This window comes from Seriola dumerili, unplaced genomic scaffold, assembly GCF_002260705.1.
Source record: "Seriola dumerili isolate Sdu_G_001 unplaced genomic scaffold, Sdu_1.0 BDQW01000079.1, whole genome shotgun sequence".
Lineage (NCBI taxonomy): Eukaryota > Metazoa > Chordata > Actinopteri > Carangiformes > Carangidae > Seriola > Seriola dumerili.
The window spans coordinates 2,763,390-2,786,989 of record NW_019174334.1 but is presented as its reverse complement, the minus strand read 5'-3'; the positions used below and the strand labels follow the sequence as shown (position 1 = coordinate 2,786,989).

Below are 23,600 nucleotides of genomic sequence, written 5' to 3'. Positions count from 1 at the left end.
AATATTTAATATAACATTAAATCAACATTTGAAGTTTGAGTGTAATGCTGAAAGGGTGTAATTTACTACGTTTCATAACAAAATCACATAAGAAAAATTCTCACGTTTCGTGTTTTATTTTGCAACTGCCACAAATAGGCAAACCTTAAAAGTTAATACAAAGTAACAACAAGAGTGTATCCAAGCCGGCGTAAGAAAACTGCAAGAAAATAATCTGCACAAAAAGTAAAGAGATCATTGTGACTGATCCACTCCAATAAAACAAAACCGGTGTGGCTTTCCCTGATGCTGCAGCATGACAGGAAACAGCAGAAAGTCTATGAAAGGTGCTTCACAAAACCCATATTTTGAGAGATAGCATAAATGTACATTAGTCAAGTTCAACTATTAAAGTGTAAGTTGGAACATGTATTTCCTCAAATCCTCATGAAAAAACTTCCCTCACTCGACACCTCAGTGTGCAACACAGATCGTACAGCAACAGTCCAGGTTGGCATCACAGGAACTTCCATCCTCTGAGCATCATCGCGTCTTTAGTGTTTGCTTTGAGGCAGATCACAGATTTTTGCTCCTGGAGAAATAGAAATCTATGCCTCGGTCACGATGCTGTTTGGGAGTGTGAGATGGGCCTCTCTTTCCTCTGGGTGAAGGCCCTGTGCCGCCCTGAAAAAAATAAAAAAGTTGAAATAAACATTTGCACTTATTGTGAAGGTTTAAAAGTAGACAGAGAGACAAATCTGCGATGAGGCACATAATATGGAGCCGAGATTAAGTTGGCTTTGTCTAGCTTGTGTTCGTCACCTTGACTATTTTCAGAGAACTGCTCATCTATAGGTTGGCTTTGCTTTTTAGTTGGTTTTCCGGTATTTACTAGCTTTTCGCACAGGTTTGCACAGCTTAGCTGTAGTAATAAAGCACATATGATTCTAATTTGGATAGGAGTTCAACAGAGCTCTCCCGGTAACTGACCGGGTTTGGTAAAACCGGATATGTTTTAAATAAAACTTTTAACTGAAAAGCAACAAGTAATTGTATTTGTCAGTGGTAAAAAGTGCAATGTGTCTCTCTGAACTGTAGGGGAGTAGAAATATAAAGTAACATAATATAGAAATACTCAAGTTAGGTACAAGTACCTCAAAAATTGTACATTAAAGCACTTAATGCACTTACTTACATTCCACCACTGTTGTATGCAGCCATAAAGGTAAAAAAAAAATCTATTCCAGCCGCAGCACACAATCTCACTATCCACTTCCTTTTTTTCCAAAACACCTACTGATTTCTTGTTAACGTGTCTACTCCATTCAGGCGCCATGACGATGGGGGTGGGGTAGGTCTCATCAAGGGACACATGAGCATGTGACAGCGCAGCAGTGCTGAGGGTCCAAGGTGTGTGCACATCAGCTCCCCTGATCCCCTGCAACTCTGGAACCCACTGCCGGACGTAGTCACCCTGAAGCAGACGCATGGGTGACCGCGCGATAATTAATAAATCAGTGACTGAAATTTCCATACCAAAACTTTGTTTCCTTTTGTACTGGTTTCATCACCGTCATGTGACAGCAACACAACCAGTGATTAAGTGTGACATTACTTGTTGTAATGCAAACAACTCCAAACTCCAGAGAAAATGTTAAAGCAAAATGACATACGTAAACAATTAATGCTTCTTGTCAAACTCACATTATTGTCATAGTCGAGGCCTTGTTTGATCATGTTAAATTTCCTGTTCTCTCTGGGGTCATTTCCTATACCAGCGCTGTATAACCAGTTGCCATAGTTGCTGCAGACATCGTGGTCAATCTTTGAAGGGAAATTTAAAATAATGAGACTTAAAATAAAATATTTTACAACATAACAATAAAATAATTCATACATTACATGATTAGTTATGTCTTAAAAATACAATTTCACTTTTCAAAACTTCCAGTCTGACTCAAACCCTGGACTAAAATACTTACCAGAAGGTATTCAAACAACTCTGCTCCCATCCTCCAGTCCAGGCCCAGATCCTTTGTGAGGAAGCTGGCAACATTTTGCCGCCCCCTGTTGGACATGAAACCTGTCATCGCCAACTCTCTCATGTTGGCATCCACAAAGGGCACTCCTGTTCTTCCATCTGTAATGATGAAATGTATGTAAATATTCTTAAAACATACACTATACTGTTAATACACTTCTTAAAGCCACTTATTGCTATTTAATGAAGAATATTTTATAAACAATGACGGGGGAAATGTATGGTACAAACCTTTCCATGCATTGAAAAGCTTCATGTCCTTTTTCCGTGGCACAGATTTGTCTTGAAGTCCTGAGGTAAAGTGACCCTGATATCAGCTTTACATTCATTTATAATGCATAAAGAAAATAAGATATAGAAACTTGAGCTAATGTTACCTTTGAGCTGAAATAGTCTGTTCCCATACTTGACAGCCACAAACTTGAAGTAATCCCTCCACAAAAGTTCAAAAATCACCCTGTAAGACAGCAGTGAAGACGTCGGAGAGTGAAACAAATTTGTATTATTTGTGATTCAGTAGTGGTCTATGATAAATCTATGAAAAACTGGTCATTGTTCCAAAGTACCTATACATTTGACACATTAAAGCTTTATATCATCAGCTACAGAGGCAACACCGGAACTACTGGTGAGCATTTGCACATACTTTACCGGTATGGCCCTATTATAGTGTTTATTGTTTTGTATTAAATCCATCTAAATATTCCTGTCCTTACTCCATACTCACCAGTATGTGCTCTGATTGGCTGTCCGCTCCCTCTCGTACTGCTTGATCTGGTGATAAATGTACCTGGGTGAAATGCAACCCATCGCCAGCCTGCAGAATGCCAGTGCAGCACCATTAGGGATATCTTTATGACTTACACACAACATTAAACTCTAGTAAGCTTTTAGCAGTAGAGGAAATAAAACAATTACACTCACCAAGGTGCAAATTTAGTGGAATAGTTTACACCGATCAAGCCATTACGAGTCTCCTTGTAAGTTGCAACTGCATCCTACAAAACAGACATTCACTATATTTATTACACCTACATAGTAGATTATACATCACTACAGGAGGGTTTTTTATTTTATTTTACTGCTTTATAAAAATAAGTTAGTGTCCATTTGTAATGAATCTTGTACTCACAGTATCCCAAAAATAGTGTTTGAGTCTGGCCAGAGCCTGACTTTCACCACCACTACAGGGGAAGGCTGAGCGAGGATCAGTCAACGGCTCTGTAAGAATAACACCGCAAAGCATTTCAGCATCAAGCTGCTTCAATCATGTTAAACAGTCCCCGGTGTACACTAAGACACACAGAATCATAAAAGCTCAATCATATACATGGAAATCGAACCAGTCTGCTCGCTGGCACTTAATGAGGAAATCTGTGCTCAGCAGTTTTTCTGTTGAATACTGAAAATAGTGGCAGTATTGATTTCCTTAATTGAGCCACTCCGTTAATTGGACCATTTGTGCTTCCTAACTGGAAGCAGCATGTCAAGACATTTACACAAAAGTCAATTTAATAAGCACATAAAATCAATGTATAGGACTTTTCTGTAATTTCTCTGTACACGAAGACACAAAGGAAGAGCCCAAGAGATCCTGTTTAAATCAAAACTATTTGTATTGAGCATAATAAGATATTAGGACGTTCACCTGTCTGTTGCAGCTCCTGTGCTGTGGGAACGGCTCCTTCCTCGAGCTCTGAAGGAAGAGGTTTTAACTGCTCGAGTGTTGGAAACGCAGGCCTCACCATGCTCTGGGTTTCCACTGCCTTCCTGAACTGAGTGTACACATCAGGGAGGCTAACAGACCAGGAGGAAATATTACAAGACATTCCCAGGACTTGACACTTCTTAAACTGTACACTATTAAAAAGTACAATATCCTCTATACTTTTGTTTTCAAGCAAATTACATAACAACAGGATGTTGAGCAGTGCCTGAATGTTTTGTCTTAAGCAAGCAATGTCCTCCCTCACCTAGATATGTGATGAAATGGAAGATCATCTCTGTGGTACAGTGTGGACCCCCAGCAGGTGTGAACTTTGACCTTCATCTGTGCACAGACATCCTTCACCTTTTTCTCAACATTCAGCTCCTCTGATGTTACCTGGGACATGAACACATGAAGGACTATGTCAGAATCACCAGACAGTGCAATAAAGTTGTGATTATTAATGCTAAAAAGAGAGAAACTGTTTAGAACTACCTCTTCATGGAAAGCCACCGTGCTGACAGAGCCCAGTTGCTTGATGAGCTCGGCAACAACATCCTCTGGCTTACCCCGTCTCACCACCAGGTTGCTGTCATACAAGCGCACACGCACAAAAATAAACACACAGACGCACATACACATAAGTCCCAGTTCACACCATGCCAGGCAAGCTGCATCCTGGGTAGAGCCCCCCCCCACCCCCCCACAAGCCCCTGCTGACCGGAAAAAATGATGGGAACAGTGTGTGCAGCAGACATGTTAATGTAAACATGACCCCCTATAAGCCCAGGTGTGTCCTGATCCTGTTATATCTGTACCGGTGAAATCCTAGAAAACAGAGGTCTGCACTGAGCGTATGTGTAACAATAACATGACACATAAGTTCATGATCATTTTTCAAAATTTGTAAACAGATGATGGTGCTTAAGTGCTATAACAAAGACAGCTGAACTGTTGAGAAAGTCTAATATTAAATAAAATTGAGGTCATATACAGGAGGATCAGTCAGCGAATGATAGTTTAATTACCTGCCCTTGTTGAGCAGTGTGTTTCTGAGGTCTCTGATACTCTCCAGTAAGAAGCGCAGGCGGAAAGGCCCAGTCTTTGGGAGGTTGTAGTTGTATGTTCCCGCATAATGTCTGGGGTCGAAGCAGTACAGTGGAACAATGTACTCTGCATTTCTTTGAGCCCAATGGAAAAGCTGCATATACAAAGTGATCATGGCTTGATTAAAGTGACAGCAAAAAAATAGAAGAAAAAAAAAGAAAAAGAAAAACACATATAGCACGGTTGATTCAGTTTAAGCTGCTGTAAGCCTAAAGTAAGGAAATGCATTTTCCCTGGATACAATTTTGTTTGGTAACTTCTGTCTCTTATTTTGAAAACCCTTTCCAGGAGTCGTACACGTTATGTATGATACATTCTGGCTTGCCGAATGACTGGAGATTTTTTTTTCTATCTCAACAAGTTAGGCCTAATCTTACAATGTAAGAATAAAAGACATAAGAATATTTCTGATATAACTTATTATGTTTTTTGGACGCATGTAAATATTGTGTTCATTTAATTTGAAAATTAAGCTCTTATTTTCATAGCTTTGTACCGGATGTGTAATTGTTGCAGCTGGCAAAACAAAAATGGCTTGATTCTGGCAGCAAACATGCTACATAATGTTTTCAAAATGTTCTCGTAACGATGTTAACACATCAAGTGCAAAGCGTTAAACACATACCGTTAGTGGGTACGTTTACTTGTAATTTAATTAGGTTTTCTGATGTTAAATAACGTCGGACTTCATAACTGGATTCATAACAGATTCACACTCTTACCTCGTTGTCGTGGAGACGCAAGTCGTTTCTCAATAAACATATAATTGTACGGGAAGTAGACATGCTTTTCGTCTTCGATAATGCAGCAGTAGTTTTGTCTGAAACAAATAACTCGCTTCGTTTCAGAGAGATGTGTTGTCTCTCTCACCAGCGAGTTCTCTCGTGTCGAGCGTCCCCCTCACGTTTTCAGACACGACGTTACACAACGTCGGGTTTTGTAAGGTCGTTTTCTAACAGCTGCCTCAAGCTGCGAATACGTTTCTGTTGTTAGCTAATTGAGTTGCACACCTCCAGTGCTTTCATTAATGCTTCACATTTTAAGTCTGTGTTTCATGCTATTTATAGTTTATTTTATTGAATGTAGTTTTAATTATTTTCCACTTAGAAGGCCTGTAAGGTTTCTTCCTTTTCTGTTGTTCTTAGTAGTACTATAGTGTATGTAAGTCTAAAAGTACGTTTAAAAATGATACCGTAATATGGTCTATATCATAATGGTAATTGTTTAATCTGTTATGAGCCAGAAAGGACGAATGGTATCTTGGTTAGTTTAATTAGACATTTTTCATTTAAGATTCAGTCAAATGATTCAGTTTTCTTTTGTGAGGAAAATATCAGGAAAATAGCTTTAATACTTAAGTGAGTCAAGGTTTTTTCAATAATTAGGCCTAATTTGGATGGATGTTGTTTGTGATAATAGTTTCGCACAAAGAACAGATAATGTCATACAAAAATGAAAGGCAACTCAGTGTTGAAATTGATACATACTCTGGATATATTTAATAATGGAAATATCAGTTAAAAATGGTTAAAACAAAGACAGCAGCATGGTGTGGGGAAATTCGATCAGAAAATGACAATAAAATCACTCAGGAAATAGTCTTAGACCTTTGATTTATTAAGTTAAATGTACAAAAGATCAACGACTTGATACATTTCATGTTTCAAGGCTTTGTCATTCAGACAAAACAGACTGTCCCAATCAAAAGCCTCCCAGCCTTTTCATACTGCCTAACAGCTCTCAAAGAGACAATCATACATCCTCCTGTCTAAATCACAGTACAATCTACTGTATAACGTAGCTATTTCATCAAATAGATTTGTATATAATGTAAAAGAAATTTCATACAAAAGTGCAGAACAATATGTATTTACAGATAATCTTTTTTTTTCCATATAAAAACAACTTCAGCAATTGTTGTGTGTGTTCTCTACTGAACAGCTGCTCACTTTATTAAGAAGCTTCCCGCTTTGGCAGTGAACATTTGTGTTTACAAGCAGATTCAGATAAGGCACTGACAAAGGTCTAAAAAGATTTGATCATCTGTTAAGTGCCACTGTATTACAGCTAGCCACTACACATCCAACATCAATCCCCCCAAAGTTTTATCTCATCTCCACTTACAAGAATACAGCATTTAGCCCCGTCTTTCCAACTTGACCCTTTTTGGCAACTTATATTATGCTTTATCTCACATGACATGACACATAGCAAGCTGTGCTGTCAAGTGGTCATTAAGTGACCCATTCGTATAGTGTGAAAAGCAAAGTAAAGGCATGGGGTGACTGGATTCATATTGAATTTACAACGAAAAATGTAAATGGGATGCTTCCTTCATGCTAATTTCACGATCTTTTTTTATAGCAACATAATGTGATGTCAATGCATCTGATTTGGTCTGTGCAGTCTACTGTGCACGAAGCTGCCATAACATAGACAAGGCTACAGGGCTCTGAGGTGACAAAACAATCCAACATGACTAATACTGTACATTAACTTAGCCTAATATCCATGAAAGCTTCTGTCTCTGCAACTTTTCTTTGGCCTTTCTGAATGGAACAAGGCTCACTGCATGGGACGCTGGAATGGATGTCACAGACTCCAACAGTACTGTTGGTATTGCTTAACAGACATTGCACACTAATGCAAAAGTTTGGTTTTTTTCTTCTTTACATTGGAACAAACTACACAATTTGTTCTTTATGAAATCATATAAAAATGCATCAAATAGAAAAATATCTCCTCAGTTGATTATCCTGCATGTTGGAAATGTTTCAATGCATGATATCAAAAGTGCAATGTTGACAGTCCTTCTAAATGGGGTTGTGAGTGCTATGAAAATAGGGTAATACAACCCTCTAAGATGTTAAAAAAGACATTCTTACTTACAAATTCTTATTGTAAGGCGTTGACGAAAATACATTTACATTTTTTTTCTAGGTGACAATAGAAAACTCATCTGCTAAGATGACTTTGCATGTGGCATATAAAAATATTTTACCATCTTAATTTCACTCACAGCTAACGTCGACTGATGAGTAACTTACAGTATTATCAGATGTGATAAATCACCAGTCAGTCACGATTACATGGTGCCTGGCCATTCCTAGACACTGTTTTCTGCGGCAGTAGATGAGTGTAAAGACCCAGAAAACTTGAGACATCACTTCTCTCTCTCTCTCTCTAACGTGGGTCACTTTTCCTGCTCTTGATATAAGAAAGCATTCTGTTGCTTGTGAGACTGCTAAGTGCTTTCTTGCCAGTCCCGTCCTGAGGGAACTCGCTGCTATGCCTTGAGGACTCTGGAGATCTGACAGCAGTCAACCTGGCCTCTCAGTGAATTATCCGGGTTGAGCTAGTTGGTGAGAAATGCAGGGGTCCTGACAAGGCAGACACTGGTGATACATGACAGGGCAGGAAGTTGGAGTGGTGCTGAGTCCTGGAGCCTGGTGACGCGGGGGGGGCCCTGGGGACGGGGCGGGCCGGAGAGGAGGGGAGGCACCGGGGCCATGGAGGCCTCGCAGGCAGGGGAGGGGAAGGGGGTCCGTTAGGCCTCAGAAGCTGCCCTGGACGAACGGGTGGCTGAGCAGAACGTCTGCAGTGGGCCGCCACTTCTCCTCCACAAACACCTGCCGCAGGAAGTCCCTGCACGCGTCGGACACACCCTCTGGAAGCATGGGCTTTGTAGGCTGGGTGGCGATCTTAAAAATGGCCGCCATGGCCTCATACTCCGCCCAAGGAGGTTTCTGGGTCAGCATTTCCACAACAGTGCAAGCAACACTCCTGAGGAAAAGAGCATCCAGCAGAGTTGATTGTCAGTACATCTTATATAATCCAACATGACTAACACTGTACATTAACATAGCCTAATATCCATTAAGGCGTGTGTATTTATATCATAGGATCTTTATTGTACGTCCTGAGGTTGTACACAGTAACATTACAAATACTTTTTAGTTTTATGAATTTTTTAATTGATTTATGACTGTCGGACTGTCAGAGTGCTTCAACCATATTTTTAAGATTTAAATCTTTTTTTCATAGCAGTCTGTATATCGTGTTATCTCCCCTATAGGTGGAACAGTGAACATTATGAGCTTCACGAATCGAGTATTTATTAGCCAATATTTCTGTTTTCTAAAACAAATTTCAGTTAGCGTTTATGTCTTGTATTTGACAGCTGTAGTGACAGTGTACTTGTCGGACTTAACTGTCTCCACCATTTGCTCACGCACATACCACCATTAAGTTCTTCGATTTACCACCTATCTACCTGGACATCTTTGTTGCTGTATTGCATTTAGGACAGAGCATTCATTTTGACATTAACAATAAGGACCAAAAAGACAAATCTATTGATTCATATATCACATGTTCATATTAATGTGTTTTATTTTTATAGGTACAGCTCTCCTGTATAGTGCTAATAACTCACACTTCTTTAACACAGTTGAATCTCACAAAACTAACTAAGATATGCATTTGCTATTGCATTTGATTACACTATATTTAACAGGACTTCATGTTGATTTATTCCGCTCTGTGTGGTATTGACATGTTTAAAGGTATTTGCTCACATGCACACATACCTCCAACACTGTTCCCACTGAATTTATTGCTTTACCACTCAACCACAGAGATAGTTTTACTGCTTTACTAATGTGTATTTTTGTGCTGCAACAGTCTAATATCCCCTTTGGGCCTCATTACAGTTCCATCTGATCTTTTCCTTACCATACATCAGCCTTCCGGCCGTATCCCTCCCCGTTGATGACTTCAGGACTCATCCAGTAGGGGGTGCCCGTGACAGACTTGATTCCTGTACCAGACATGCAGATGGTCTGGATACGTTTGCTGGCTCCAAAGTCTCCCAGCTTCACGTTCCCCGAGGAGTCTCTCAGGATGTTAGCACCTGGTGGAACGAAGCAAAATGAGCTCAGAATTATTCAAGAGTCTCTCGAGGACTGTCAATATCCTTTAAGGTGTACTTTGACAGTTTGGAAGTTCAATTAATGCAGTTGGCCATTACAGTGCCTGTGCCAGCACTTCAACTGACAGAGCAACCTGAGGGGGAAGACAGACTTTTCCTATGGCTTGACAAGTCCGGGATTGATGGAACACTTGCAGACTTATTTTTAAAAATGCCCAAAAGTATACCGTTTAGTGAGCTTCATATAAATACTCATACGCTGACTCAACTCTACAAACAGGATGAAGTTTATCTTTCTTTCACTGTTCTCACATTGGGGAAATGCCTCCCGGATTTACACAAATTAGAAAAAATAAAATACTGAATAAACTGTCTGTTCCACATGGATCGAACCCCAGCACCCTTCTGCCTCCTTCCTTAGTAATTTTCCAACATGTAGCTGTGTCTATCCCATTTCCTTCAGACGCTACACTTGTTTGATCAGTGACTAATGTACACCACTCAACACTCACTTTCCACACCCACCAGAGGGCACGGGGGTGACAAGAAGAGATTGAGACGACCAGAGCCGTAACCCTTCACTCTTTACTTCTCACTTCATCGATCTGTTTCCACTGCCTGTACATTTGTCGTGAGGATGTGAGACTCTCCAATAAATCAAATGTAACTACATTTAGGGTTTTGTTTGGCTCTGTGAAACATTACATTCACAGAAACTTTATAGCCTAATGCCATTGCTGCGGTGCCAAGCTTCATCCGAAAACCGCATGTGCTGACAGCTTCTTCTTTTTTTTTTCCCTCTTACTGCATACAGAAGAGCTCTTGTGTGCTGGGATGAGCATGCAACATATATTACACATGAAGAGCATTTATAAGTGAAAAAATCCCACCCACATACATTCTCATAGAGCCCAGCTATGTCCTGTGAGACATACTATATTTTTTTTCCCCACCAGACGGTATATTTCCCTCTTCTTGGCCGTGGTTGAACAAAGCAGTGACTCCCAAAGCTGTGGGCAGCCAGACTAAAGCCTTTCCATCCGGTGTTGAACATTTTTAGACTGGACGATTTCACCAGCATGAAGCCTAATATATCTCAAAGGGGAGTTCAAAATAGCACATTTTTCCAGGCTCATTCTGCAGACGATGAATAACTAAATGAGGAAATGTCAAAGAGAATAAAATGAATGAATCTGTAGTTTCCTCAGCAACAGTTGCTGCAATATGAACCGTAAAGATGTCTCACTTGCTGTTTACACACTGTGTCTCAAGTGTGGGTGTGCGCTGGTTATAAATCCAATTAACAACCTATCCCGACCTTCGCAAGCTATCTCTTTCTGTTACCTTTGATGTCTCTGTGTACAATCATGTTGCTGTGCAGGTAGGAGACTCCTTGGAGGATCTGTCTGGTGTATCTCCTTGTCACCTTCTCTGTCAGTGCCCCATAGGCTTTAAGCTGGTCCTTTATTGAGCCCTGGAGAGACAGCGACACAGAGAGAAAAACAGGAAGCCGGCGAGAGAGTGAGCGGAACTCAGAAAGGTTGACAAAATGCATTTATGATCTTTATATTGGCTGTATTGTCAGCTAATATTACTGTCACAGCTGTAGTGAATAAAAATGATAGCGGACCCGTTTTGGAGTGTTGTGCATGATGGAGGTGAAATGGTTCAGTGTGATTTCAAGGAAAATGTGGTTGTTTCAGCTGAAGAGGATTTATTTTGTTTTGTTTTGTTTTGTTTTTTTCTTTTTTGTGAATGTAGACTCCAAGCCAAGTTTCAAGTACAATAACCAAGCAAATAAACATACAACGCGCAGAGAGAAATCTGCTCGATTTTGAGTCCAAACACCTCCAATCTCCTGCATTTCCTTTCATTTCCTGTTTTCATTTCCTCATGAGGAAATTGCAGAAGCAAAGACCTGATCCAGTAACACCTGTGACGCACTTTTGGACTCTTGCGCAGTGAAAACAAAAACTTGTCCCGCTTCAGTTTCAGCTGTCAACAAGACACCTCAACAGCTCTCCGGCCCTCTCAGCCAGACCACCCCCCCCACCCCCACCCCCACCCCCACAACTTCCACCCCCTCGAGCCACTAAAGTGTTATCGGTCAACCGCAGCGGTGCAGCCGTGCTGAGCAGTCACACACAAACTTGGCTCTGTCACCTCCGCATTTGCTTCTGCCAGATTTCCAGTGAAACATAAACATTTCCAATTTCCAGACAATGTGTGACTAAGACACTCAATGCCACTCAGAAAAAAAAAAAAAGCATTAAAAAAAAAAAAAAAAAAAAAAAAAAAAAGCAGCTTAGGAAATATTAAAAACAGGCTCAGGGACGGGGTCCACAGGCGACAGCAGCTCATTAAGACGCTCATTTAGTGAGAAAATGATCTCATAAACTGAGCTGTTCTGCTGACATCAACCGCTGAGGACATGTTTGTTGACAGCTGGTGACTTTTCAAAATTGGTTTTTAGCAGATGTGGCTTGTATGGGTTTGATTTGATGTTGTTGTTTTAAAAAGTCTGTGTACCTATTGCTGCAGCCAAAACAACTTAAACTCTGACATTCACAGACGTTATTCATTATTATAGCTGCATCAAACTTTCACGACGACAATGTGACTTTGATCAATCCAAATGACATGCCCTGCAGAGTACGCACCCCTGGCATAAACTCAACAAAAATTGTGAGTTTTTTCTGCTCCAGGTCCCGAAGACAACCATAGTACTGAACGATCCTCTCATGACGTAAATTCTTCAGCAGCTGAATCTCACACTCTAGAGCATTCACCTCCTACAGAGAAAAAGAGCCACAGAAAAACAGGAATTGAATTGAGGTCATCAGAAAGCTACTATGCTCTCAAATCATGAAATCACTGTCTTATGCTCTAAACTACATGCAGTCAGTGACTAATTCCACACAGATGTGAGCTGTTCTCTCTCACCTTGCTGGTTTCTTGACAGTCTGGATCAAAGGGCACCTGCTTTGCGGCCAGCTCGCGTCCCGTGTCAGCGTCATAGCAGAGGTAGACCTCCCCGAACGCCCCGCGCCCCAGGAGCTTTCCTTGTCGCCAGTTGACTGGCGCCCGCGGTGCTGCAGAAACAAAACACCAGATTATGAAAAACCCACCAGTAATTCATTTTGTTGCTAAACTCCCAGAGGCAGACAGATCCACTTTGATGTACTGATTTGAGCAAACATTAACTCTAAAGCATGCGTCAAAATCCACCACAAGATCCGACTGTAACTCGCACAGTAACTTCACTGAAACCAGGCGTCAAATCCACCGCAGGGTTGTTGTTCAATAAATTCCCACCGCAGACCCTCTCAGAGGGAGAAACCCCAGATATGAGTCAAACCGCGCTCAGCCTACACAAAGTTGTCAAAACCTAGAAAGATCATCTCAACGATTCTCATCCTCACAGACCCAGACTCTGAGGCTTTGTTTTTGGTACTAACAGGCGTCTTTGTGGCCGGGTTAGACGGTTTGGTTGTGTGTGGGTGAGAAGGACACCGGAGGCTGACACGTCGGCCACAGACTGCTGAGCTGAGCTTTCATTTCATGACAAAGACAGTTTCTGGGCAAACAGCAACCGTATGCTGAATGAGGACAGATGTGATTAGTGAGCCTGTGACGAGGGGAATTCTGCCTGCTGTGACGTACAGTATTACTGTACATTATTTCCTCCCTCCCTCCCTCTCAACAGCTACTACTAAAGAACTAAAACATGTTTGACAACCATAGAGTGTTTAATTGAAAAGAGATTATCCCTGTTTTGTCTCTTTCCATAATGGCATAACACATTTAAAACTCTAGACATTACAGTGTGTTTGACTTTGTCCTTCGTAAGCAATTTATTCAAAGAACAATACCACCCTCACATACTCTCACACTAACATATATCATCAGTTTACCTTGTTCCTTGGTGTTGTATTTTGTGGTGCAAGCACAAAAACACATTCTCTTTTCAGTCCCTTACTTTGAGATATATAACCATGTTTTCTATAAACACTTATGTCATGTAAAAACCAGAACGTACATGAACTATGCCTGAATAAAATGCATTTTAAAACTGGCAAAATCAAATCAAAACGATTTTTTAACCAGTTATTATTTGACCATTATTCTTGTCACTTGGGTCACTGCCGCATGATTCTAACCAAGATTACAAATCTGACCAACTATTCTCTGCCAGCTCGATTGATAGATAGATAGATTGTTGTAGGAGGAAAATCTATTATCAAAGCCTGCACACGTTGGAGACTCGACATGCAATGAATACAATATACATATGGTTGTATATGCATATTATATAATGAGGTTTACGGCACTAAAGTATTGAGGTTCGATGTTCGGCTCTGCTCTTGACATGCAGACCAAAACAACAAGCCTGAACTTTGTGTGTACGTCTCTGGGTTAAGAGTGAGGGGTTTAATTTGTCTGATTATCCACAGGAACCAGACAAATGCAACAGCAATCAACAACAAAGGCCCAGAAACACAGTTTATTTAACAGTGTTTATGTGTTTGGGGGGTGAAATTTTCCTCCCCACTCCTTAATGCTTCTCTGTTCCTCGATTTCAAAGTGTTTAAGATTTTAGGAGAACTACTCACACTTGGCTGTACCACGCTGGCAGCTTTTGTCAGTGGTGCGACCCAGCGAGCGCAGGTCGCTGTACTGCAGCGTACTGTCTCCATTATAACTGCGTGTGCGACTGGAGGGAACCAGCTGGAACAGGTTCTCCTGCGGCATGAAGCTCCGGGGAAGTGTCCTACGACCTGAAAACACATACATAAAAAAAAAATTAAAAAAGAGATATATTAATGACTTTACATGCACTGGCCACTGCAACTTTTTGTTTTTTACTGTGAATGGTTTTTACACTGTTTGCACACAGTTACTTTACAGGTGTTGTGCATAAAGCGAGCTCTTGGCCAAGACTTAGGGCCAGCTAGAGCAGAGTGCCTCTCGCCACTCCGTCCCACTTCCCCTCAGACAGGAAGCAGGGCGCTGTGTTTTTATACAAGTTCGGGTTCACCACAGGGAAACGTAAATCATTGCTAGCCAAGGTTAGCCTCTGAGTAAGCAATTACTAGCAGCTGCCTGGAACAGCAAGCCAGCACTTTGTGTACCAAATCTGCACAATCTACTATACAAAAAAAAAATTTTTTAAAAAATGCCAAAGCAGATGAGAAAAACTAAAATACTTCATCTGGAAGTAGAATGAAGTGAATGTGAGGAAGAGGCACTGTAAAGAATGAGATCCTATATTATCTATCTAGAGTTTAAAAAAAAAATGGGAGCATCTGGTAGTGGTGTGTGTCTGTGTTATCCTCTTGAACCATAGTAACATATCTGTTTAATCTGTGTAATAGCAGTGTTGTTGTTTCTTACGGTCTCCATAATCCTTGCTGCGATTGGGCAACTGGAACTGGCGAGGGAAAGTCCCTCCTTTCCCATGGCGACCTGAAGAGGGAGCAGTGAGGCAGAGCTGTCAGTTAGGAAGTAGTTAGAGCCTCAGCAACTCACATTATTGAGTTTTATACATTGAATTTTCAATGTATAGTTACAATACTTCCCAGATTACAGCTGTGAGTTTTTTTTTTTTTTAACTTTTCAGATACAATAATGCAGGTTTGATTGCTTCGAGCTGGTGAGACACTGCTGCATGAACATATTGACGTGTAATAAGGCTAACAGAAGTTCACATTTCAACTTCTGACAGACACTACATTGCTTTTGCTCATGTTGGCATGTCAAATCAAAGTCAAGTTCAAAACCAGCAGAATGGAAGACAGCTTTTCACACACTGAACAGAGCTGTTGTATCGCCTCACTGCAGCCAAGAGAGAAACTGAAAACAGCTCATGTACGCTAGGTTAGCCTTAGCTCTGAACCCAGTGGAGCAGTAACTAAAGGCAGGTGGGGAGCACTGCTGACGCAGGCGAGCACTGACACTCACTCTCTCACAAACACACACACACACACACACACACACACACGCACACTAAATGGAGAGCGGCGGAGCCACTTGCAATTGAAAACAGCTGTTCTGTCAGATGACTGCCTCCCCTTTTTTGTGGCCGTATCCCATGGAGACGGGAGTTATTTTTTGTGTTTGGCAGCGCGGGATGGAGAGGAAAAATCTACTCACAGGGAATGGTAAACAAATACTGTAGCCCTCAGCAGGAAGGGCCACACAGCTTTACATCAGGGAGGGGAGTGTGTGTAGGCACGTGCATGCCAGCGTGCCCAAGGGAGTCCTCCAGTACTGCTGGTGCAGCTATATGAAGCTCCCATGCTCCCAGCGTGTGTATACAATGTGCAGCACTCCCTTTTTACTTTACAGCATTGGGGTGGCGCATGAGAAGAAGAAATGACCAGATTGGGAGAGCTGCTCCACTGTTCACAAGGATTAGTGTGGCGTTATCTGTCATCCTGCTCTATTTGATCTGGGTTCTGAAGGAAAGGGGACAGACATAGAGACCCGAGGGACAAGGAATAGACGGGCAGGGGGGCATCAAGAGGCGAGGGGACGGCGCAGGGAAGTGATCATGAAAAGATAGGAAAACAGAAATGTACTTGGAACTGGAAGGAGACGAAAAGGGGAGATGGGAGACACAAAAGGGGAATGGAGATGGAGAAAGGCTACGCAGAGGAGAGTGTGATGAGAGTTATGATAGTATCGCACTCCTTTCATCACCTCATGAGACACAAGAAATATAACCAATATATTAAATATCTTCCAATGACCCATTCCTCATTTTAAGTATGCACTCCTAGATAAAACCATCAAATAATATCATCTCCCTCCTCATTAGTAATCTCTGGAGGACACCGGCAATGAGGAAACGTTTTAGGTAATCAGGAGCTACAGGAACAGAGCTTTTAGTTCTGTTTCTGTGAAACTGATTGTGTGGCTATAATTACCACAGAACAAAAAATACAAACAGACAAAAACTTTTTTTCTAATAACGAACAAGCTTTTTGCACCTCTTTTTATCTTTCTGTAGTGTTTGAGTTGAAAATTAACACTAAGGGAGGGAAGCAATTTTTAGAACGGCTGCAGATTTCTCCTCTCTTACCTTTGTATTCATAGTTGAGGTTCAGGTAATTATTGTCACGGTTGTTCTGTGAGAAAGGAGGGCTGAAATGACAAGAGAACAAGAGGGGAGGTACTGAATTAGAGGAGATAAGCTGAAAGTTGAGATTAACAATAAGAAAGTGAAAGTGAAGTGCATGGTGCTGAATTCCTAAACTGGCAGTGAAACTATAACTTTATGATTAAATGTGCTGATGAAAACCCCCATTTTTCCACCCCCTTACCTTATAAATATAACCTTAAATAACCTTAAATGTTACAAAGCTAAGTAAACTGCCCGAGGTAAATAAAAGTTTAGGTCACCAAAAACTGAAAAACCATGTACATTTCGTTTCATTTCAAGCTTTGAAAGTTAATGCAAACAGTTCCTACAGGTTGATGACTTACAAACCCTCTGTCTGTTTAAAGAGAGTGTTGGAAGAAACTGTGTTACTCCACCCTCTGATGCATTATGATGCATCGGGACAATAGTGTACTGCATGTTTTACTGTATATTTCTATCAGAATGGTGACAGACTGGTTGGTCAGAGGTTCATCCTGCAGCAAGATAATGACCCCAAACATTAGAAGAAAAGAACCAGACGGTGGAAGAGGAGCACAGTCTCCAGACTTCCACCCCATGGATCTGGTTTGTGTTCAGCTGCTGAATGAGTCAAAATTTTAGATTAAATTTAGGATTTAATTTTCCATGATTCCTTTTATAAAAATGTTATTATTTCTTTGTTCTATGCGTTCATTTCAGAGTACACTGAGACATCACACTGTGTTACTTTCAACTGTAAAATGGAAGTGATCTAAAACTTTTGACTGGTCGTGTATATCCAACCCCCAGCCTCCCACTCTCCCACTCTCCCTGGCCGTCTGTGGCCGGCCCTGCCCCGACGACCCGACAGAGAGTGACGTCTCTGTTGACCGCAGGGCGGCGTGGGGCCACGAGACCCTGGATAAGGGGCACGCATGCCCGCTCGCAGGGAAAAGTTCCATGCACTCGTTTCCTGCCATTGTTCTGCAGCCTGGAGCCCAGATAAGCCTCGTGCAGGTAGAGCTGCTTCCGTCCTACTCTCGCTCTCTCTCTCTCTCTTGCTCTAACTCTAAGTCTTGCTCACTTTCTTTTCCCTATGATTCATGTTCAATCTTTTCACTCTTCAGCCCTTCCACTTTACTCTCACTCTTTCACCGCTTCTCATTTTCTGGCTCAGTTTTCCCCTCTCATCCAGCATGTTCTTGCTCACTCTTTCACATCTCCCACTCAGTCTCTGTTTCTCTCTCCAATGATAACGGAGGAATCCAGGCGTCCAGATAAGAGTTTTGTCGCCATGGCAACAGCAAAGCGACCTGATTCCTTTTCCACATAGGCAGCCCAGGCAGGGTCAGGCAGCTTTTAACCTTTAACACCGTTTACAAACTTCACTGAGACCCCTCTGGTTGCTTCTGTGTGTGTGTGTGTTTGCAACACACTCCAAATGTGTTAACGGGCCCCAACGCTGTGATGCAAACCGAGTCTGATATCTCTGCAAATAACGCCAGTCAGCAGTAAGAGTGTGTACATGACAGACGGGGGTCATAAATCAAACACACACGCTTCATGATGACTCACCTGTCAAGTGCTTGATCTATTGATTGACAGCTGTTGGACAGTGAATTGTCTGCGCTCCCAAAGGGATCCAAAATCTGGCAGATATAATAACACAGAGAGATCAAGTGTCACAGAGCTTGCAATCATGTGTGTGTGTGCGTGTGTGTGTGTGTGGGGGGGGGGCAGTACATTTTCTTCTGAGCAGTAACTCCTGCATTCGTGTACTACTATTATTAAAACACAGTATTTCATTCATGGGTATAATGAGAGGGAAAAAAAAACAGTCTGTCATAAATGAAGAAGTGTGTGTTGCTGACACGTTTCTGATAAAATCTCAACAACAAATGGTCAAAAGGTCAGTCCACTCACCGCTGAACAGAGCCCCTGTTTCTTCCTGCCTATTTTCTAAGAGATGATTTATCTTGGTTGCGGAAGACTAACTTTTAGCCGCATTTTTTGTGCTACACACATTAATACATGATAGGAAACAAGATCTTAATATGATCCCTGTTAAAAAAAACCCCCAGTAAACTTCTCCTTTTAAACACCTAACAGTTAAATAAAGGAGACTGACTTAGGCAAGAAGTCTGAAAATGAATGACTATCCTCTGCTTTTGTTTTTTGGTAAGTGGCCATGACAAGCATGGCTCTCCTGAGATGTCCCAGTGAAAAATAATGGACATGTCAGATGCAAACAAAGTCACTACAAAGCAGAGTGGTATTCTCTCAAATGAGTCCAACAGAGGAAAAGAAGAAGTCAGGCCTCTGTTGTGTTAAAATCGTTAAACACACATCTCAAAGTGATGTCTTCTGTGTACGCCTGGGTCGCTAGCCAAAGTCATGAGGGTAAGTCACTACAGTGCATCAACTTGGACTGAAGTTATAGCATGTTGAAACAGTCAACCTCCAGCCAATCATAAAGGAGTGTTTATCCAGAGCCTGGTTTAATAATAAGGCTTTTTAATTGTCTTTTTTCCTCTGCATAGGCTCTTACATTCTGGTCCAGGGTCTCAGGGATGAACTCCCCTTCACTGTGGATGCTGGTGTAAGAGCCCTGGCGGGCGATCTGCTGCTGCTCCTCGGGGACGCTGCCTGGAGGTGGGGACGTCCGACCTGTGTGGAGGGAACCTGGGAAGAGCGAAGTGAGGAAAGCAAGAACAGGAGGCAGCGAGTCGAAGAGGGAAATGAAGGGATTAGGTGCACAGAAGGGAGCAGAAATGTAAAAGTTGGAGAACAAAAGGAGAGATTGAGAGGTGAAGGCCAGAAGGAATGGAGGGCGTATGAGGGAGAGATGAAGAAGAGATGAAAACGAGGGACAGAGGGGAAAAAAAAAGCGTCTTGGTGTTATTCATGGGTACAAGTTCAACTGTGCCAGGACTACGAGAGATGATTTACTAAACCACACTGCCGCCACCTCTAACCTCAATTACTGTGACAAACGCCCCCCCCCCCCGGCTGAGCTACAGCGGAGACTGAGCACTCGTCCTTGACACAGTGAGAAGACCTACTGAAACTCTGACTATCGCTGACTGCACAGGCAGGGATACTGAGAAAGGGGCCAGGATACTAAGACGTATAGGAGGGGACTGAGTAAAGAGTCTAAATTTTGACAGAGAGCTAAAATTCCAACTCCTTTCTCTTCACACATCAGTTTCTTTCTGCCTCTCTCCCTCTCTCCATCCCCTCCTGCTGCTATACGTCACTGAGGTACCCGGGGCTCACATCACATCTTCACTCAACCATCCACTGTGACCGCTCTCCTGTCACCTTTCATCTGCCACCACTCCCTCCACTTCCATCTTTCAGCCTTCTCCTTCTTCTGACTCGCGGCTGGCGGGGGAATTGACAGAGAGCGGGTAATTCTATACAATTTATATGAGTCGGGATGGTGACAGCGCTGATGTTACTGGAGCTACGTGAGAAAGATTGGCGCTGACAGCAATCATAAAGTGTTTTCAGCTGCTATGTGAAAATGCAAATGCGACGCAGAAGTGAGCGCCGGTTGTTTCTGCATGTGTCTGAGCTCGAGATATGACTGAAACATTGACCTTTCTGGATAGACCTGATATAAGGGGACTGAAAAGATTCAGACATGGGAGACGGGGAGGAGGGGAGGAGGGGCTCAGTATTTCGCAGAGCAAAAATAAACCTTCATGCTGTGTTACCAAACAAGCCAGGAGGGACAACAGAACTGGAGTGTGCCGTGTTACGGAGCCGTGAAGTGTGACATGACAAGAAAAGGACCTTTATCTGTCTTAAAGGAATAGTTTGACATTTTGGGATTTCTTGCAAGAGTTAGGTGAGAAGATTGAAACCCTGTCTCATATGCTTGGGTTAAATATGAAGCTACAGCTGAATGGCAAACCACCTGGAAACACAGGGAAACAGCTGGCTTGGCTCTGTCCAAAGGTTCAAAAAAAAAAAAAAAAAAATCCAATGTATTTATTTAATCTGTAGAAAACCAAGAAATAGCCGAGCTCATAACCCAGTGTAAAAACCACAACATGCTATTTTCTCACTTTGGTTTTTCTTCTAATGAAACACACAAGATAAACTTTAAATTGTTAATTCGTGAACTGTAGTAGCCCAGTGCTGGTAGTCGGAGTTTGTTACTTTTGGGACAGAGCTAAGCTAGCTGTTTCCCCTATTTACAATCTTTATGCTAAGCTAACCGGTCGCTGGCTGTAAATTTATATTGAAACGACATTCACGAGTAGTTGTGTCAATCTTTCTATATGACTCTCAGCAATAAAGTGAATAGGCAGATGTCAAACTATGCCTTTAACATCTACTTTTAATACAACAACTTCAGAATCAAAGCTCTTAACCGATCAAGGTGAGGATGCAGACAGGGAGCTGCTTGGTATGAGAGCAGAAACTCGTCCTTGCTTTGACCTGTCTTCTCTTTGGCTGTTAAAGTTGTCACTTTCACCTCCAATTTGCATTTTTCTGTCCAGACAAAGCATGCCCCTCATCCTGCCATTAACATTCCTATGACACTGGCATCACTCCGTGTTGTAAATTGACACTGACAGGCCACCCTTGAGGTTTTAGCAGGGGGGGGGCAAGAAACCTTGACGTCAGCAGGATTTGGCTGTGCTTTTTTTGCTTTGCTGCATCCTCTCTCTTTCCTCCTACCCTGATTGATTAAAAAAAAAAATGTGTAGAACCTGCGTCTAACATCTCCTCTGATTGGCCGGATCGCCTGTGATTCTGCATTTCTGTGTGCCAGCTCACCTGTCGAGTGTTTGCGCACCCTCTCTGACCCCTTGAGCAGAGAGCCCTTTAAATCTCCCAGTGACCGCGATGATCTCATCTCGCTCTGTTTGTCCCTGCTGTTCACCTGTAGGTACTAAAAAGGGGAAATGCATAGGAAGTAGGAGAAAAGGGAGAAAGGGAAATCAGGATCGAAAGAGGAAGCGAGGGCAGCATTACATCATTGTCTATTTACATCATCACATCAGTGAATGAAGTTTGCTTCCTCTAAGTTACTGTTTTCAGCAAACAGCGGCGCTGATGCTTTCGTCCTCACAGTGTGACTACTTCACACTGCTAAGTAAAAACCGTCAGCATGTGACTAACTTTCACCTGCTTCTTACCATGGTTGTTATGGATACAATTTACACAGTGATAAAGCACAATGACTGAATCTCTGTATGACATCATGACATACATTGTATGTGCTTGTACAGATGCTGCTCTGAAAAATTATCCACATAGCATAGTGCACATTGTTAGGGACTCACATGGTTGTTCTTGGGGGTCTTCAGCAGTATCCTGAGCAACCCGTTGGTCCCCGAGCTGCAGCCCAGTGTCAGCACCGCCTGATCCAGGTCCTCCTGGGTCTTCAGGGGCAGCAGCAACTGAAAGGACAAGAAAACATAACATACAGCACATGACCTTTCCCTTCTCCATTGTTCCGTAATGGCGGCATGCAAATGCATCACTGCATGCATGACGCACTGCAGATATTGCTACTGTTGTCATGTGAAAGTGTCATTAATCTAACTTTAGGGATTTTAATGGAAAAAAACTCAAAAAAGCAAAACACTGCATAATTGAATGCAAATGAGATTCATAACAGCAGTCAAGGATTTTGACCAGTTGTTCTTTTACCTCTTTCTCCATAAAGAACATATCCATCTGCTGGCCAAAGGCCTCGGTCACTTTCTGCAGCAGCTCCTTGATCTTTAGCGGCCTCTGGAACGGGATGATTCTGGGAAGCAGAGAAGGGCAGCAGGGTCAGAGGTCGTAAAAAGAAGCTAACGCCGTGTTTAGCTGTAAATTTCCAGAGCACAGACTCAGAAGCTCAGCTTGAGCCACTGAGTGGACACCATGCGTGCACATAGTTTTCTAGCTATCTATAATTTTATCATCATGCTCACAATAATATGACATATTAGAGCAAAAAGGAGGGGTAGGAAAAAAAAAAGAGAAGCTCATTTTTTTTCCTATTCTTTGTATCTTGTCTGGTTTTCCACAACCCATTATCTCTTGAACATATGTTTAGATTGGATGATCATCTAAGAAATCTCTTTGTAAGCCATGTTATGATCGTGTTTCCAAGGTAACAAGAGTAAAAAAAAACGGACAGGACAGGTTGGATGGGTCAAGGAGAGGAGTGAGCCGAGCAACGAAGATGCTAACAGGGCATTAATCAATGCAATGAAAACAGAGCGCACCAGAGCAACCCCCTCTGATGTATATGAATATCTTATCTACTGTATGCCTACGTGTACGACTGAGTGTGCGCACTTAGTCTGTCTGTCCGAGTCCGAGCTTATCAGCGAGTGTTTGTAGTGTGTGTATATATGGATGCGTGTGTGTTTGTAAAACTCTACATGCATGAGTGTGCTTCCCAATCAGTGTGTGCATCGGACACTGTTTCAACACCACTGGGCCTCTCCACTAAGCCAGCACAAAGGCAGATGGGAAACTTCCTGAGAGGAAAGGGGAAAAAATCTGGAGCGGCAGCAAAAGCAGCAGGATGTGTGTCTTTCCCTCCTCTTTTAAAGAGTGACAGAGTGAAAGATACAGAGACGCGGAGATATTTACAGACTGTGAGAGAGAAAATAAAGGAGACAGCCTGAGAAAATAAAGGAAAGACAAAGAAAGAGATTCTCTATGGCATTTCTTCTCCTCTTTTCTCTGTCTATCT

At 42.1% G+C, this 23,600-nt stretch overlaps 2 protein-coding genes across 2 annotated transcripts in view; both read right to left on the bottom strand.

Moving 5' to 3' along the window:
• Positions 1-107: 107 nt before the first annotated feature.
• LOC111220990 (cryptochrome DASH-like) lies at positions 108-5,726 on the bottom strand. The gene is made up of 14 exons (XM_022744304.1): positions 5,558-5,726; positions 4,757-4,929; positions 4,224-4,317; positions 3,994-4,124; positions 3,669-3,817; positions 3,153-3,241; positions 2,945-3,018; positions 2,748-2,837; positions 2,398-2,477; positions 2,252-2,311; positions 1,962-2,119; positions 1,684-1,803; positions 1,277-1,453; positions 108-663 (listed from the first exon to the last, which is right to left on the bottom strand). The coding sequence occupies exons 1-14, from the start codon at positions 5,618-5,620 to the stop codon at positions 556-558; spliced, it is 1,566 nt and encodes a 521-aa protein (XP_022600025.1). The 5' UTR covers positions 5,621-5,726; the 3' UTR covers positions 108-555.
• A 705-nt stretch (positions 5,727-6,431) lies between these two features.
• The window catches only part of LOC111221016 (mitogen-activated protein kinase kinase kinase 3-like), a 38,353-nt gene continuing 21,184 nt past the window's right edge, over positions 6,432-23,600 (bottom strand). Inside the window, exons 6-18 of the mRNA XM_022744335.1 lie at positions 22,559-22,658; positions 22,189-22,305; positions 21,680-21,794; positions 19,437-19,570; positions 18,464-18,537; positions 16,850-16,911; positions 15,160-15,231; positions 14,379-14,543; positions 12,709-12,857; positions 12,426-12,557; positions 11,110-11,239; positions 9,570-9,747; positions 6,432-8,618 (exon numbers count right to left, since the gene is read on the bottom strand). Of these exons, the coding sequence (XP_022600056.1) occupies positions 8,390-8,618; positions 9,570-9,747; positions 11,110-11,239; positions 12,426-12,557; positions 12,709-12,857; positions 14,379-14,543; positions 15,160-15,231; positions 16,850-16,911; positions 18,464-18,537; positions 19,437-19,570; positions 21,680-21,794; positions 22,189-22,305; positions 22,559-22,658 (1,657 nt within the window). The 3' untranslated portion in view covers positions 6,432-8,389. The remainder of the gene's footprint in view (positions 8,619-9,569; positions 9,748-11,109; positions 11,240-12,425; positions 12,558-12,708; positions 12,858-14,378; positions 14,544-15,159; positions 15,232-16,849; positions 16,912-18,463; positions 18,538-19,436; positions 19,571-21,679; positions 21,795-22,188; positions 22,306-22,558; positions 22,659-23,600) is intronic.

Coding starts and splice junctions, on each gene's coding strand:
- LOC111220990 (XM_022744304.1), bottom strand. CDS start 5,620: ATGTCTACTTCCCGTACAATTATATGTTTATTGAGAAACGACTTGCGT. Junction 2,120..2,251: donor GCTTTTCAATGCATGGAAAG/GTTTGTACCATA, acceptor TCATCATTACAG/ATGGAAGAACAGGAGTGCCC. Junction 664..1,276: donor GACACGTTAACAAGAAATCA/GTAGGTGTTTTG, acceptor TATTTTTTTCAG/GGCGGCACAGGGCCTTCACC.